Below are 18,279 nucleotides of genomic sequence, written 5' to 3'. Positions count from 1 at the left end.
AAAACAGTAGATGAATTTTTTTAGAATGCAGATGAAGATGATTAAAAACCAAATCCCTAAACCCCTTCTCTGTATCTCTGTTCCAATAGTTGTTACTCAGCTGTTTGATACTGTACTTCTTTATGAAAGAAAATGGACCCGTGCCTTCAGGTTCATATACCTAATACACCTCAGGATTGTTAACACCCGTGGAGGGTATCTGTTAATGAATTTGTTAGTGGAAGGGTCTGTGTAATTGCTTATGATGTTGAGACAGGTTTTTATCCCCTACCCCCAGCTAACGTCTGTATTTATTTCACATGTAATTTGAAAACTGTACTCTAAGATTTTAAAATACTGATTAGAGGAGAACCACAGTCTGTTATCAGAGCTGCAGATGTCCCAGTAAAATCTCAGTACCACTAGAGTGTATGGCAAAATACCAGTGGGCATCAGAGGAGCCACAGTTGTACAGATAGTCCATTAGTCATACTTAACAGCAGTAAACAAGCAATTTTTCTTAGGGTTTGCTTTAAAGAGATGATGTGATGTCCTAAAATTGGGTTTGTTACTTTTGTTACCTTCCTTTTTTTTTTTTTTGTCACTGATGTCAGTTTTCACCTGTTTTCTATGGCATGGCTTCAGAATCTGTACATGTTTGTCTTTGGTATGTGTGTGCATGTTATTGGCATTTTTTGGATAGTGATTGAGGATCCCTGAGTATTAAATAGTGTTTAAGGAAAAATCCATGATGATGAAAGCTCTTTTGTTTTGTTATGTGATTTTATATAGCTATAGGAGAACATAAACATCTTCAGAAAAAAGCAACAATGGTAGTCATCTGTATTTGTTATTCTTTACAGAGGTTAATAAAGCTGTATTTTTTTTACAGATGGCATTATGGTAAATCTCTCTCCTTTTAGTCTACTCTGGTTATAGAAAATAGATTCTAACCTTGAGCTAAAATAACAGAGCGAAATTGACATTTCTTAATATGGTATATACAGAAATGACAACCTAAAAAATGAGTGTACCGTCATAGAATATGATAATGGAATATTCCAAGTTGGAAGGGACACCAGTGGGTCACAGAGTCCAACCATTGGCTCCACACAGGACCACCCAAAACCCAAATGCTGCATCTGAGAGCAGTGTCCCAGCTCTCCTTGAGCTGCGGCGGTGTTCCTCTGTTTGAATATTAGCAGTGGATTAGTAGATCTCCTGTTGTCTTCCTAGTTTGCTAGGGATTACTGACACAATAGAGGCTATACATCTGAATTTTACTTCAGGTAATTGAGGTGTGTCAAATGTGATGCAGTAGCAGGTAGTGTGTCCTGCTTTAGCTTTTCCTTTTGTGTTTTTTTTCTTTTTTTTTTTTTTTTTTTTTTTAGCCTTTTGGTTAATCTGCTTATTGCAAACTAACACCAACGTATTCTGATCAGATTCTGAATGCAGGGATGTTCACAACAGATAAAATCTCTTAGCTGTATTTTCTATTATGAAATATGTCACAGTTTTATGCCTCAAATTGGTAGGAAATTCTTAGCTATTCTGTAGTAGTTCCAAGTAATTTTGTATTTCTTTTAACAGAAAACATTAGGCTAAAGCACCTTGTAAGTAATGACAGCTCAGATAGTGAAGATGAATCACAGCATCCAAAAGGTAAGGAAATTGACACATTTTATTTCATACTTTACTTTATTCATCTGCTTTCTCGTAATGTGTTCAAATTGACCGGATGTTACAAAATCCCATTTTCCTTAGTCTTATCAGTCCCTTGCAAATGATAGCAGTGGCAAAACTTAACTATTTAGCAACAAGGGTTTTAAAGGAGCTACTGGCTCAGGAAAACAGAGATATCTTGCTCAAAAGGCTTTGGCGTGACCTTGTGTTTCCTGCTCAAGTCCATGAGTAAATGACTCTCTTGTATGCCATTAGTCTTAGCATACACCCAGCAAGGCTTCACAGTGATCTCCACTTTCATGTACATTTCATTTACATCCAAAAATCAGACTTTCTGAGCCAGTGATCTCCTGAAGTTCAGCAAGCTGCTGAGCTCAGAGGCATGCTTGAATTGTTAACAGCATAGCAAACAAGAACTACCCATTGTTATGAAGGGTTCCTTATCAAATATTTACTTGAGAATGTTTTACTTTGTGTTTCCAGTATTCACAGATATCTTCCAGCACCTGTACAAACAATATCTGGCACAGGAAATTCCTAGTGGCTGGCGTAGTGCTTTAAGCAGTGCCCAAATCCAGTTTCCCAGAACAAGCACAGCCACATGTGGTAAAAAAGATCCTACTGAAAATTTCAGGAACCTGAACCACCTGCGGATGTCTGAGATTTTAGTCTGGGTACTGGTCTTATCCTAATAACATTTTCTGTTCATGAAGACACTTCTAGGGATAATAGTGATTTTTAATCTGAAAAATTGAATTATTTTTTAACAACTTAAGCAAGGATGGGAATGTGGCTCTCTGTGCTCATTTGTAATTTTAAAGTCTGCAGGAAGAAAAGAAAACCCAATCTTTGATTGGGTCACTAGCTGAGCTGAATGATTGCTTCTTCATTTCCCCTTATGTGTAAAATAACAGGGAGCGTGTGATGCCACTTTTTATACTACAGATTTCCTGTTAAGTACTAGAAGCTCTGTTTAAGCCAGCAAGAAACACTACATTTCTTTCATAGTTTGTAGCCAAAGTGGAGGAAACCTATAGATCTGTTCTCTGTGCACCTGGTTATCTTCTATAGGATATCTGTCGATGGATATTGGACGTCAGAACTCTGTGGTGTTTTATGTTTGTTTTCTTTCTACTTGTATAAAGAGCCTGAGCCTGAGTTATCTCCATGTATAAAGCAATCGAAAAGCTGAGTTATGGCAGGTTTTAAGTGTCAGGTCACACCAGTCCAAGTCATTTTAGCGTTTATAACGTCTAGATGTAGATATCAGAGTTTGGACAAAGATTGTACTACTTAATTAAAATTAAATATTGGTTATTGAGTGTAGTTTAGTGAATTTATATTTTCAGATATTTTAGAACTTCTGTGTGATAGCATTCTCATTTATGCAGATATCACAGAATTTTAATTTAATGTCTACAGTTTTATGCACACTCCCATATTCACTGACATCTAAGTCTGTGATTGTCTGCAATAAAAATGAAACAGAAATTACTTCTTTTTGAGCAGAGGCCACCCAAAGCCATCATAAATATTGTATCTCTACCTGAGAGTGTTATTTTCCAAGGACACAGTAAAGGGATGTGCTAAGAAGAACCATACAAAGATTTTATGAAGATTCAGAGGCCCAGCTTTGTTTCCTTAAGGAAAGCTTGATTTCTAGCAGTGAGCAAAGGATGAAGGAGGTTGTCAATATACATCCAAACCAATCTGAGTCCACAGTATACATGTATTGGTGACTCAAGTTTGTCGCCTGAGTCCAGGACAGGTAAAGTCATGTTTTCAATTGCTTTGGCCATCCAGACTAGCTAAAATACAGCTCACATCATCTAATATTCCCAGCATGTTTTCCTGTTGGACATATCCACACTGTAGTGCAAATGAGAACATTTGCTGACTTGTGAAGGTGAGAGCATGATTTCTATCCATTATCTCCATAAAGTGGTTGCAGCAGAGCTCCTTCATTCAATCCATGGCTCTTTGAAAGGAGGCAATGGCCTAGTTTTAATCGGTCCCTTATTTTAAAAGATGCAGAAATTTTGGTTTAGAACTTCACACATTAATTATATCACCACTGATTTCTTTTCTTTGTCCTTTACAGGCACTGAAAATTCAGAGGCAAATGAAGAGTATCAGAACAGCAGCCAAGAAAGCTGGGTGCAGCGAATGCTGATGGCTTTGGTGGGTGATAGTGCCCTTTTCAATACCAGGGAAGGGCGTGCTGGGAAAGTGCACAACTTCATGCTGGGATTGAACCTCAACAGCTGTTACCCACTGTCTCCTCTGGCAGACCTTATGACTCAGGAATCTGTGGAGGAAGACGAACTAGATGCAGCTGTGGCAGGTTAGTTTGCAGAAAGCCTGTGTTACTGCATATTCATTGGTTAAACTGTGATTTCCTCAGTGTGGTAACATTTACTCAAACTGCAAGGCTTACAGCTGCCCTTGAACAAAGGTGGGACAACATTTCTCTATAAGCAGTCATGAGTACCGACCAGTGCTGAAGGTTGTCAGATGACAGGGTGTCACAAACAGCACTGCGCAACGATTTCTGCCTGTCACCTACTTCCTGAATCCCCTGACAAGCTCTATAGCACAACTGCTGGCATTTCAGCTCTTTGTTTTCAAGGAGATGCTGACCGAGTTGATCAAGCTGCTTTTGTGTACGGCACCCTTCATTAAGGCTGCTTCTCACTCATTTGGGCTGCTCTAAGGAATGGTCTATGTTCTTTTCACCGGTTAAGCCTTTAGATAGAAGTAAGACCTTATCTTTCTACAGTGCTTTTCTGTGGCTTCTCTGACACCTTTGTCTTCCTCTGACAATCCTGTGGAGGCAGTGCACTTCTTATTTGTACATCCTTGCTTTCCTGACTCCACATTCCTCCCAGTGTGACTGATTTGTCATACCTGTCTGCATTTCAAAGAACAACAGAGATTGGAAGGGACCCCAAGAGATCACTGAGTCCAAGTCGCTTGCTAAAGTAGTCACCCTACAATAGGTGGTACAGGTCAGCATCCAGAGTGGGCTTGAATATCTTCATAGAAGGACTCCACAACCTCTCTGAGCAGCCTGTTTCAGTGCTTTGTCACTGCAAAGAAGTTTGTCTGCATGTTAGTACAGAACTTTCAAGTTCAAGGCTTAGGCCATTATTCCTTGCCCTGTTACTACACACCACTGAGAAGAGCCTGGCCTCATCCATTTGTCTCCCACCTCCCTTTAGATATTTATTAACATTCATCTGATCCACCCCCAATCTTCTTTTCCCCATGCTAAACAGACAGTGGTCTCTCAGAATTTCCTCACACAGGAGATGCTCCAGGCCCTTCATCGTCTTTGTGGCCCTCCACTGGACTCCTTCTAGGAGATCCCTGTATATTTTGAACATGGCGCCCAGAACTGAATGCAGTAGTCTAAATATGGCATCGTCAGGACAGAGCAGACTGGGAGGATCACCTCCCTCAAGCTGCTGGTCACACACTTTTTAATACACTGCAGGATATCATTGGCTTACTTGGCCAGCAGGGCACACTACTGGCTCATTGGCCAACCTTTTGTCTACCAGAGCACCCAGGCCCTTCTCCACAGAGCTCCTTTCCAGCAGATTGGCACCCAACCTGTACTGATGTATGTGGTTATTCCTCCCCTGGTGCAAGACTCTACACTTGCTCTTGTTAAACCTCATGAGTGTCCTCCCTGCCCAGTTTCATCTTTTCGTAAGCAGGAAGCAAGCATGCTGGTGGAAAACAAGAATGTAAGAAAAAATTGATTTGCAGAAGTTGTGTAGCATCTTTCCCCACTCCCCTGCATGAAATACGTGGTGCATAGGACGGTAGGTGCAGAGAATTAGGTATCACATTTGATTAGCATTTTGAAGACTTCCTATAGGCAGTGTTAATTACACTCTAAACAGTGAAAGCCTCTGAATTTCTGAGTATTCTTTAGTCTCTGGTGCACTTTTTTTCTTCCTTAGTAGACAACAGAGCATTGCATTATAAATGTGGTTTTCTCTATAGAAAAGTTAAGTCACAGTCAAGATACAGTGCAGAGTTTTTGTGGTACAAACTACACAGCACTGTCAAACGACCCACATTATAACAGTCACTTCAGCCCATTTTCTATCTAGAGGAAATAGATTGTCCCAGTCCGTCATTAAGCAATAGTAAATACCAGATATCGTTTAAAAGCTTAAGGAGCAGGCACTGCCTAAATGTGTATTTGTTAATGTAACAAATCCCTTTGAGTGGTTGCATAGTAATTTCCATCTGTGCTCCGCTTTCTAAATATTTTTACCATCTCAGAGGTGTTTACAACTGGGTAATCTTAATATTTATAGTGGCTCTAAAAGAGGAAGGAAAGCGGGTAATAAATTTATGTTTGGAAAAAGTGACAGTTGATGAGAATTTTGCATAATTAAGACACGTGGATAATCTTCAACATCAACTATCAGCTTCCTGTATTTTAGTGTCAGTTGAAGTAAAATGCAGGTTTGACAGCATTAATCTGTTCCTCTGAGACAATTACTTGACCGTCTGTCACCTGAAAATCCTCAGGCTAAAATGTATGGTAGAAGTTTGCTATAGCTGCAAGTTTTTTGTGTTTTTGGGAGCCCACACTTGTAAACCTGAATTAACAACTAAAATCTAACAGCTGTGAATGGTCCCAGTGTAGCCAGGAGTAGTAAAAAGCCAAAGCAAAACACAAAATGTTAGTAGTTAATAAAAAAATTAATCACTCAGTAGTTCAGAGCATATGTCCACATTGTAATGCTGTTGGTGAATTTTGCTAATAGATGTAAGAACCTGGGAATTCAGAGGAATAGATAGAAAGGAAACTTAGAAATAAATTTAGAATGCCATGTATAACCACGGCACTGGATGCATTTAAGCGTTGCATATTTATTCTTATCAACAAGAATTTACCTAGCAGCTTCACTACAGAGAGATGTCTGGATTGCTTAGACTATTAATAGACCCCAAATGCAAAGGTAAATGAATCAAAATTGATATAAGTAATGTTTTACATCTCCAATAGTCTCAAGCCTTTCACAGGCACAAATCATGCTCTGGGAGTTCAGCATGGGCGTGCAGTTTGCTTAGAAAGAAACTCTCCTACAGACCAGATGCTGTTTTTCTGACAGTGCAATTACTGCTGCCTAAGTCAGTGGGTCAGCAGCTCCTTAAGCGCTGCAGCAGAGAGTGCACATGAGAAAACTGTTCTTGCAGTGTGCTTCATTAAGAGTTGTAAATTGGTGAAAATGCCAGTTTAGCACCTGTATTTGAACTGTGTTGTGTTTTTGTTGTCTTTTTCATCTGTGTGCTGTAGTTTGGGAATTCTGTCTCTTTGGTATTTACATTCCCAGCTTTTGTAATGAAAATACTTGGCATCATTTTGCTATGGATTCCATTTGTGCTGGGAGTTTTCTTAACTGACTTCAAATATGCTTTAAAAGTCTACGCCTCTTGAGTAGTTTCATTGTGAGCTCAGAGCTGTTTTATTTCTGTGCCTTAATATTACAACACACTAAAATTCCTTGAGAAAATGCCATATGAATAACAATAAGGAAAAAAACCACAACCAAAAAAAACCACAACAAATTTACAATCTTCACTTCCTTACTTATAATCTCCACTTCCTTGCTTCATTATTTATGGAAACTCTGCTATAGTAGATGCACGTCAATAGCAAATGCCCTTTTCATTCCCCTTACTTTCATTGAAGCTGCCATCTGTGACAAAGTTTGGTCTCTAGAGCACAGTCTTCTTTATTTCAAGCAGTTCTTGTTTATTTCCAAGCTGGCTGTGTATCCAATTGCTACAGACCAGGCAAGCATCTCATGCTTCTCGCTGTTGGCTGTTCCATGAATTGAACGCTTCTCTTCATACAGATACATCTTTCAGAAGAGCAGTCTGCCTGATCTGAAAATTCACATCCCAGGCTCTCAAAGCATAAATATTCCTTTCACCCTTCACTCCGGTGCGTAATGGTGGACTGGCATAGTGGGGCTGCTGAAGTACGTAGTGTGACTGCCCTGGGAGCATGTTGTAAAATATAAAAAGAATAAAGGTTTCTTAACCAGTCCTTTAAAATAACTGCAGCACAGGGGATAAAGTAGGCAGTGCTTCTTTCTGCACAGTTCAGTCTTCTCTCAGTGGTGCTAGAGCTGGCCTCTGTCTCCATACCTTGTGTAAATCCAAACTACATGCTGAGTCTGCCTTTAAGTTCAGGACGTTAAAATAAGTAACTAACTACTGGATAATCTTCACTGCGTTTTTAATTCTGGGCACACAACATGGATGTGGGTTATGTTTTGGAACTATTCAGTTCAAAAACCAAATGCACTTCTAAAAGATACTGTGATAAAAGAAATTACAGGAGTCCATAAATAATGAAACCAATTCATGTGGTCATTATAAATTCAGTGATGATATTACAGTGCTTTATCTTATTAAATATCTTAACAATTATGCTAATTTGGGAGATAGAATCATGAACACTGTCCCCATAGAGCTGTCTTATTTTTGTCAGGAGATGTAGTAGCATAAAAAATACAGGAAGTGGTACAAGTTTTATTTAAAAGATCTCTGTTGACTTGATTTTGGCTTCAAATTCAAGTTTTATAAAGAAATATAATACAAAACGTGACCAAAAACATTTTTGCAAGTTTTGGGAATTCTATCGAGAACAAAGGACTAAAATAAATTATAAATTGTTTGAAATACAGTCTTCAAAAAAGGAGGGAGAGATCAGAACTGTTTTAATTGTGCTAGTAGTGTGTGTATCTTTTTAATGGCAGACTTAGGAGTGTAAGGAATTCAATAAACAATAATGTATTTTCATTTATGCTAATTAATGAGTTTGAAATAGACCTGTTTTTAAAATAAGTCTCTTATTTAGCTTTTTAGCAACAAGCAGTAATTTGAAGATGTTTCTTATAGAAACTGGAACAAATATTAGGAAACTGGTGGATCAAATGTTATCCAAGTGCCCTTCAGTGAATAGTAATAACAGAAATAAAAAGTCAAAATATATGATCAGAGATGTTTCACTGCTCATAACAATACATTTTTGTCATGGATCCTGAAGTGAAGAAAGAAGTTTGTTCTTTCAAACTGGAATTTGAATCAGTTTCATCTTTTTTCTTTCTTTTTTTTTTTTTTTTTCCCACGTTAAAATATCTTTCTTTCAGATAATTTCTACCACTAATAGGTAGATGATGATAGTAAATTTAATTATACAAGAAATAGTTACAGCGTTCTACTCAGCACTGCTTAGATTACACTGCCCTCTATAGATATTTTCATTAGTTTTTAGTCAAAAAGCTAAACCACAAATCAGAAACATTTTTAAAATCTAGAGCTAGAAATGGCTCAGGAGCAAATTTTTAACTACTTGCAGGGGTGGTTTAACAGTATCTAGAGAATTGGATAAGCACAAAAACACCTTCCGAAACTTATTTGATTTTTCCTGAGTTGCACCCAGGGAAAATTGGGATTGAAAAGGAAACATCATCTTCCTCAGCCCTCAGTTTGAACATTCATGGAATGACTTGACTCAGAAGGAATCTTAAATTGGACTGGCTAGTTTGAAAACATTAGGCATAGGAACTATCTTACAATGGCAGTAATATTCTAGTTCTGTCCACTGCTTAATGTCAGATATGAATATGGGTTACAGTAATGAGGTGAAGTATGGAGTGAGTTGAAAAGTGAGTTGTTTGACTTGTTAGCCCCAATATTAATAGTCAGAAACAGACATAGACAAGCAGTGCCCCAGAGCAGATCCACTTCAGAGCTCTGTGGGTGAATTCCAGTTAGTTGGGTGAAGAGGAGCTGGGAAGAACAAAAAGTTTAGGTGAGAAACTTGGAGAGAAGGTTAGGCAGGGATTATAGGGCACTGGATACGTGTTGGGATTCTATCTATCTTAGCATCCCATAAACACTTTCCTTTGTGTCTCTTGTCAGGTGAAGGGATAAAGCTGTTAAGGCTAGGGTTAAAGCTGAGCCTCTGTCCTCATCAGTTATACCTCAAGCCACCTCTGCTTCTGCCTTGAGGCAGTGTATTGCTGTACATGACCTACTCAGCCCACCCCAGCTCTGTTTCTTTTTTTCCTTCTCTAGTTGTTAAGATGAGATTTAAGGTTATATATGTGTTCTTTGAATGGTTAGCTGGAATACTGAGCATTTTAAAGTCCGTAGATTCTTCATTACTTGGGGAAACTAAAAACACAATCAGAATTGCAGTATTCAATTGGTGTATTCCTGTTCTATTTTGTTTTCATTTTTTCTGCGTAGATCCAGATGAATTTGAGAGGATATATGAGCCACTAGATGTGAAGAGCAAGAAGATTCACATTGTGGACAGTGGTCTTACATTTAACCTTCCATATCCACTTATCCTAAGACCTCAAAGAGGAGTTGATCTCATCATCTCTTTTGATTTTTCAGCAAGGCCAAGTGATTCCAGTCCTCCTTTCAAAGTAAGATAGGCCATTCTTTCACTTGTATTAATAAATTTAAGTTAAATTTTATTGTTCCAGTTGGGCTGGTTGTACGCTTAGTGATTACATCTGGCCATTCTGTCTGCCTACAGCATGAAAGGAACTTGTTTCCACATCAAGGCAGAATATTCCACTCTGCCTCAGTTCCTGTTTACATGACTCATGCAAGACAAGTGACACAAAGTAGAAAAATGTAATTTGCATCTCTGTAACCACAGTTTGGAGTAGTAGCTGTGTTGCTTTTTATGAAAGTCTTGCCGTCATGCTGAATTGCAGATTTTATATCGTTAACAAGTTTATGGTGGTGCTAGTGCTCTAGCTCTGTACAGCTGTTCTCTAATGTTTTTCTGTCATTGCCTTGTAGAAATGGGTTTTCATTCAGCTACTCATTTATTCCTAAATATATAACATTTTGAAAATGAAAGTAACTGTTCTGTTCATTTTCGTCTCTCCAGGATAATCCCAGTGCTGTTTTAAGTACTACTCCTAAATGTGTTTGTGCCAGAGCAAAACCACAGAAAAATATGTTTTAAATGACCTGCTTACTTTCTGTAACAGGTGTAGAAAGCACAGCAGTCAGGCTGCGCAGTCTGTACATGTTCTGTATCCAGGCAGCTCCAGCTGATCAGAAAAGGTTAATCTTGAATGATTTGGTAGCTGATAAAGAAACAGCAGCACTTAAGAGTCTATTGTGAGGGTCTTAAAGAAGAAGCAATGTTTGTTGGAAACCTGAGTGAATCTTAATAAATAATTTTTAAGGAAACCAAGAAAGCATGCTAATTGAGAAACACCTGGTGTTCTTTGTTGGTTTATAGGCAAATTTCAGTTAGAACAAAGAAAGAGCTTTTTTCCCCCTTCTGACTATTAAGGAACAAAACCTCAGAACGGCATAACAAATAACATCTGTAACTCCAGATCACTGTTCTCAAATGCAAAGAAAAACAAGAGGACTAGAAAAGAATAAATCCCATAGTCTCCAGGTCTCTTGGGGGCTGATGGGAAGTAGAACTCTGAGAGGAACTAATCCCAGAGTCTTTCTTACTCTAAGTTTTTATTCATTTAAAATTTCTTTCCTTATTTGTCATCACTATCTTCCGTATCAGCTGGATTTACTGATGCAATTCTGTCATCTCCTCTGAAACATTTATTACGCTCTCTTTTATGTTCTGCAAATGGGGTCTGTCTAGAAGGCTATATCTATTACTCTTCCTAAGCATTAAGCTTTCTATCTCAATCCATTTCATTCAAAACCAAGACTGAACGTGTTGACCTTCCTTCCCCTCCCTTTCACACACCTTCATTAAACGCTTTTGAGTCATTATTTACAAATTATTTTGTTTACTGAGTTGTTACAAGGAAAAAAAGACTGGTTTCTAGACTCTTTTGCTTAGCGTGCTTTCAAATGCTCCAGTGTTGTGATGTGACTGGGAACAAAACAATGCATGGACTTCTGTTTATTAACTCTCATTGGTTTCCATAGTGCTGATACTCAGTTTGCAAGTAGAATTAGAAATGTTTTTTTTCTACCTGTCAACTTATAAATTCACCCAAAGATTTATTTGACAGACCAATTCTTTCCATCCTGTGAATCATCCCAGGTGATGAAGATTGGGAAGGCTGAATTAGTTGCTCATTTTGCCATACTGGGTCTTCTGTGCAAAGATCAACTTGATCAGTTCTTCTGCAGTAAAGAAGTATGAGTTAATAAAATTGCTGCTAGTACTGGCACCTGGTTGAACTGTATCATTCTAAAGAAAAATACTACTTTTCAATGAGTGCTTATACACATCTTCTTTCTCTCCAGGAAATTTTACTTGCTGAAAAATGGGCCAAAATGAACAAGCTTCCTTTCCCAAAAATAGATCCAAATGTATTTGATCGAGAGGGCTTGAAGGAATGCTATGTTTTTAAACCAAAGGATACCTCTTCAGAGAAGGATTGCCCAACCATAATCCATTTTGTACTGGCAAACATCAACTTCCGGAAGTACAAAGCTCCAGGTGAGCGAATAGTTTGGGATGCTGTATCCAGCTGTTCCTTTAAAAATGTTTAGTGACAAAGTGATGATAGCCCAGAAGTTTTTTGTCTTTGAAAAGTCTCCTAAGTCTGTTATGATTAGGAATTTTGAGAGAACCTTTAAAAAGTAAGATGGTAAGTCTTAGATTGTGCTTGTTTTGCTTTTGTATGCAGGTGTTCCAAGAGAGACAAAGGAAGACAAGGATTTTGCCGACTTTGACATTTTTGATGATCCAAATACACCATTCTCTACCTTCAACTTCCAGTATCCCAATGAGGCTTTCAAGAGGCTTCATGATTTAATGGAGTTCAACACCCTCAATAACTTAGATGTATGTATGCCAATGTCGAAGGGTCTTAAGGAATCTAGATTGTTAAAAGAGGGGAATAGGTGATCTGAGTACCACCCTATGTCATCCATACTGAAGGTAGAGAGTTTTTATTTAGTATCTACCTGATAATTTTGACGTACAAAGTGCTCCCTCTATTCAGTTATTATTCACAAAGTTGAGGCTGGATCAAAGCTTGTTATGATCAGTGGGGTTGGAGTAAACTCAGGGTAGGTTCTGTATGAGCTTGTGTAGGAGTGTGCTGATTTTGGGTGCACCCATAACAAACTGAGGTATGGTTGACTTGTGTCCTTCTGGCATGCGAAGGAAAGTGGAGAATCCAGTCGCTGTAGGTAACAGTGACTGGAGTTACACGAAGAAAGTTGGATGGGATGCACAGTGAGAACTGGATGAACAGAATTTGGTCTTCTCACTTAACCTCTATTTCTGAAGTACTGCAATATCAGTTTTATAGGAAGCATTATTGTATGTGATCCTCTGTCAATAATGTGCAAGGCAAATATGCTGCTGAAAAGGTCAGGAGGTGCTGCTGAACAGACAAAAAAGTCTAAATATTTTCAGGGCTAGGAAGATTGAGCTAATATTGTGGCTGTCTTCCAAATAGAACTGCTGAAGTGTCATCTATGTGTTTCCTGTAGTGCTTGACCCTGTGCTTGTCAGGACCTGTTCCCATTCATGTTCCTTTCTACTTTGGCTTCTGTGATGTTTTTGTCATTTGAAGATCCAAAGCCCTGCAGGGTAACTGAACAAAGGTGATTGTGTAGGATGTGGAATATTATGTTCAGGGTTTTTTATTCAGGCCTTTATGGATGGAGATTTTCCAAGCGTAAAAAAAAGGGGACATGAAACTTCTTTTATAAAGAAATTTATTCCCCCGTTAACTCCACAGCACATACAATTAATTATACTTTTTAATTGATACTAGATGTAACATGGGACCATGACTGATAACCCACTTATCACATTATCTGTAGAGGAGATTTCCGTACTCACAGATGTATCATTTTTTTTTTTCATTGTATTGAGCAAACTTTGCTACTTTGGGATCAAGAAAGCAAAAGTGAGGATATAATCTTTCAAGATAATCATGATTTCGTACATTATTTAACAATGAATTTTTGCATTGTTTTGATTTACCCTTCAGCATTGTTTTGGCACTTGCTTCAGATGGTTTATGTTCCAAAGTGACTTTAACATAGGTGGAATCCCATCATACATTTATCTGTTCATAACATTTCCATCTGTGTGTTGTCCAACTGAACTCATAATGATACTCAGAAATCACTTTGTTGAATTTTGGAGCGGAGATTAAGTTAGGAGTAGCGTGTATTAAGATCTGAAGGAGTCTTTTCTATGAATTTCATCAATTAATAAATCATTAAAGCTTAGTTGTTTTTTCCTGAATGACATGTTGTTAAATGTTTTGCAGGTGATCAAGCAGGCTATGATGGAAAGCATTGAATACAGAAAGGAAAATCCGTCTCGCTGCTCTGTGTCACTTAGCAGTGTTGAAGCAAGGAGATTCTTCAACAAGAACAATCATAACAACAGCCACACGTAGAGAATGTGTCACAGGTCCGCTGCTTCAAGAAACTGATTCTATCTTTATAACTGGATTCACAAAGACAGTCTGAAAGCATCACTGCTCTTGAAAAATAGGGCTGTGCACAACTCCGGAAAACATTTTCCTGTGAATTTTCAATATTATTTTGTATCTCCTTTTTTTTTTTTTTTTTTTTTTTTTAAACATTCAAAGCATTTCAGTATATTGATATCCTTATTTTAACAGCTATGTACTTAGGTTGTTACAACTACAAAGTCACCGAGTTCATTGTCTTTATTTTTTATCTTAGGAAAGTGTAAACACTGGTCTCTCTTAGTCGGACAATTGTCTCATTTTTAATTAATATAAACTGGCATCTCCTGAAATGTGAGATGGAATTAGAAACACAATAGAATAAAAGTTTACTAGCAGAGATAATACAGATGCATTCCTTACCATGGGCCCTGATTCCATTTAGCTTGCATCAGAGAGATTTCCTTCAGCTTTACTTTGAAAAGTTATTAATTGCTACTACTATTCAGTGCATTTCTCTTGAATGTAAATCAGTTCAATGTAAGTCAATGTAAGGTTGTTTGTTATCTCTGTTAAGATTGGTTTCTTATACTGGAAGGGGTTTTGTTTTCCCATAACCATTGGCTGTATTGACCTAACCAAGACGCCATCATCAAGCTGTGTTTCATGTGTTGCTTGTCTTGACTGAGTGGTAAACAACAAACACTTGGTAACAAACGCCTATCAAAAAATGAGATCTATACAACTTTGAGGTTACAAGTAGGGTCTTCAGCTGGTTGTTAATGTCAGTAGAGGTTTTGTAACTGTTATTAAAAAGGACCTACTCTCGAATCTTCGAGTTGCAAATGTGTTCACAAAAAGTCTGCTTTGCTGACATTTAAGAATGTTACGAATCCATCAAGCAAAAAAACTCAAAACAAAACAAACAAAAAGAGCAACAAAAAACCCCCTGCCTTTTTTCATTTCCTTTTTTTTCTTTTGTTCCACAAAATTACATTGCTTGAGGTTTTTTTTAGCTGGTAGCACCTGTGTGTTATGTAGTTGTTAGTTCACATATTTCTACACAAAATGTTTCCAGATAAATTAAAAATGATTTTCCATTTGGTCGTGATTAAAAACATAATATTTCTGCAAGGGAACAGTGGCAGTGTTTACTAGGGATAAATAAAATGTTCCTTGGTAAGAATGTGAAGTAGTTAATTTGCTAAGGGCTGTTTCTTCAAGTCTATTTTTAGTACTTTCAATAATGAAAGACTGCAAGTTAGACATAGATTACTTTAATACTGTCTGAGTAAGTGATGGAACTCTTCATAGTAATCGTAGTTAAAGAGCAAATATAGAGAAAAATACACTCACACTTAGAACCCATCCAACCTCCTCTGAAATAATGCAATCAGCTTGTATGTGACATAGAAAAGAGCAGAAGGAGCTGACAGAGGCACTGGGTGGCACATATGGGAGCAAGATGTGAGAGCTGAACATCTGGGGAGTGCTTAATTGGCTTCTCTTCATAAGTTCATAAGTTAATTCTGTGGGATTAACGCTCAGCTGTACCTGGCAGTCCCAGCAATTGTTTGTCATCTGTTCTCTTGTGGAGTTTGGAGAAGGTGGCGGGGACTGAACAGTGTCATTAAAGGTGACTGTCTCTGAGAGCCAGTGAAGAACATAAAAAGATATTTGTAGAGATTTGGACAAAAACCATCCTCAGCAATGCTGTGAGTTGCTTGATCAGCAGCAGATGGAGAAGGAAAACACTCTTTAGGAATTTCACTGTAGTGAAAACAAGGCATGTAATTAAAATTGTTTGCAGGAGTGTGGTCAGAAGCACAAGTGTTTCCTTGCAAAAGCTGTAAGGGAAATTTTGGTCTGAAGATTTCTGTTGATACTAACAGACACTCTTATCATTCTGAGAGGGCCTTCAGTACCCTAGCAGACACAGAGGCAATGGTCATGAGGAATAGTATCACTTTGAGTAAAGACTATTTGAAGCAAGTCTGACCTTGTTTGGTAGTCAAAACAACTTTTACAGTAATGGCTCATTTATCACAATTCGTGCTAATTCAGTGACTGCTCATTTTATTGAGAATAACTGAGAAATTTTTTAATTGCTAAAGTCTCTAAGCCTGTAGGAAGGGAAGTAATTATAATGTGTAATAGGTACTGCATCATCCCTCCTTAAATCTGCATGCAATGCTTGGTGATTAATAACATTTTCTGCATCAATTAAGGTTTTGTTTCTGTTTGAGTTAATGCATGTTTAAAATCAAGAACAAGAATAAAAGTAACTTGTCTTAGTGCTGCATAATTTAAATATTTTTTCCAATAAATTTTACAGTACGTGAAGAAAATGGTACAGTGATTTTATTGTAATATTTCCTTTGTATTTTTTCCTTCTGTTAACATGATAATTTTTATATTTTGTATTTTATAGTATGTACTTTCTATATTTTATGGCAGAGTTTTATCATGCGTGATACAGTTTATGTTATTGCAGTGTTATCAGACAAAAAGTAACACTTCTTGTGTCTGCTGTTTTGACTTTGATCATTTATGTGGTGTTTTCACTTTACTTTTTGGTGAAGGCTGTGGAACAGCTCTGTATCTGGAAGCTCTCGTGCTCACGTGCAAGAAATTCAAGGCTTTGCTTGTTAAGCCCCAAATAGCTGCTGGTTTGTTGCTTCTGTTTTCTGAAACCTGAGAGCACCCTCACCTTCAGGTACTTCACAAACACAAGGGCATTGTTTTCTCATTGGGGATCATGTTGTCTGTCTGCAAGGATAGTGGTTTCTCTGCTGAACCTGAAGTCAACAGAACAAAACCTTGTTCCAGCATTTTCAAACATTTGAAATGTCTTTGACTGCCCAGAAGCTCATTGCCAAGTTCATAATTGTAATTTCACAGCAGTCTCAATAAAAGCTCTTTGAATTTTATGCATATAAACTTCGAGTAGAAGAATCCATCATGTTATGATGAGCAGTTTGCAGATTGAAACCTGTTTCTGGTCAGCTGTAACAGCAGACAGATCAGTCTTATAGTCTTACCCAGTACATTAAAAATTATGTCAAGGGGGAATAGAAAAAATAAACCATACAAAACCCTTCCATTTCTGACAAGTGGTTTGAAACCAATAACATACACAACATTTTGCTTAGCCTGAAAGTGTAGTTGTTACCACTCCCCCTTCCTTCTCCTGACCTTTCTTGATCTGTTCTATCCCTGTGATACTTGGAAGGGATCTTTAAAGGTCATCACATCAGCTCCCCTGCAGTGAACATGCTATGAAGCATCCACAGCACCACCAGGTGCTCAGAATGTGATCTAACCTGGCCCTGAAAGTCTGCAGGTATGGGGCTCCCACCACATCTCTGGGCAACCTGTGTCAGTGCCTTACCACCATCACTGTAAAAGACTTTTTCCTTATATCCAGTCTCTCCTCTTTAAGCTTAAAGCCATTTCCCCTTGTCCAATCACCACAGACCATGCTAAAGATTCTGTCCCCTTATTTCCTGTATCTCTCCTTCGAAGGACAGGCCACTCTCAGGTCTCCCTGGAGCCTTCCCTTCTCCAGGCTGAGCAGCCCCAGCTCTCTCAGCCTATCCTCATAGATGAGGTGTTCCATCCCTTGGATCACTTTTTTGGCCTTCTTCTGGCTGCACTCCAACAGGTCCACATTGCACTCCACATCTGGATGCAGTGCTCCAGGTGAGGTCTCTCCAGCACAGAGCAGAGGGGCAGGATCACTTCCCTCGCCCTGCTGGCCACGCTGCTTTTGATGCAGCCCAGGATACAGTTGGCTTTCTGGACTGTGAGGGTACATGGCTGGTTCATGTCCAGCTGCCTTCCACCAGTCAAAAAGGACTCAGTTCTTTCATCCCCCAACTTGTACTGATAGTAGGGGTTGCCACAACCCAGGTGCAAGACCTTGCACTTGGATTTACTGAACCTCATAATGTTCTCTTTGGCCCAATAGTCAGCCCATCTAGGTCTCTCTGGATGGCATCCCATCTCTCAGGCACAGTGACTGCACTCCACAGCTTGGTGGCATCTGCAAACGTTCTGAAGGTGCACTTAACCCCACTGTCAATGTCACTGAAAAAACTACCTGTCCCAGCACTGACCCTTATCACTGATCTCCATCCAAACATGGAGTTATTGACCACCAGGCTCTGGACTCAAT

At 38.4% G+C, this 18,279-nt stretch overlaps 1 protein-coding gene across 1 annotated transcript in view; it reads left to right on the top strand.

Moving 5' to 3' along the window:
• The window catches only part of PLA2G4A (phospholipase A2 group IVA), a 77,374-nt gene extending 60,332 nt beyond the window's left edge, over nucleotides 1–17,042 (top strand). The window contains exons 13-18 of the mRNA XM_032446286.1: nucleotides 1,570–1,641; nucleotides 3,764–4,006; nucleotides 9,955–10,139; nucleotides 11,965–12,160; nucleotides 12,351–12,508; nucleotides 13,956–17,042. Of these exons, the coding sequence (XP_032302177.1) occupies nucleotides 1,570–1,641; nucleotides 3,764–4,006; nucleotides 9,955–10,139; nucleotides 11,965–12,160; nucleotides 12,351–12,508; nucleotides 13,956–14,087 (986 nt within the window). The 3' untranslated portion in view covers nucleotides 14,088–17,042. The remainder of the gene's footprint in view (nucleotides 1–1,569; nucleotides 1,642–3,763; nucleotides 4,007–9,954; nucleotides 10,140–11,964; nucleotides 12,161–12,350; nucleotides 12,509–13,955) is intronic.
• The last annotated feature ends 1,237 nt before the right edge of the window (nucleotides 17,043–18,279 follow it).

Source organism: Coturnix japonica, chromosome 8, assembly GCF_001577835.2.
Source record: "Coturnix japonica isolate 7356 chromosome 8, Coturnix japonica 2.1, whole genome shotgun sequence".
Classification (NCBI taxonomy): domain Eukaryota; kingdom Metazoa; phylum Chordata; class Aves; order Galliformes; family Phasianidae; genus Coturnix; species Coturnix japonica.
This window is presented reverse-complemented; position numbering and strand designations above follow the sequence as displayed.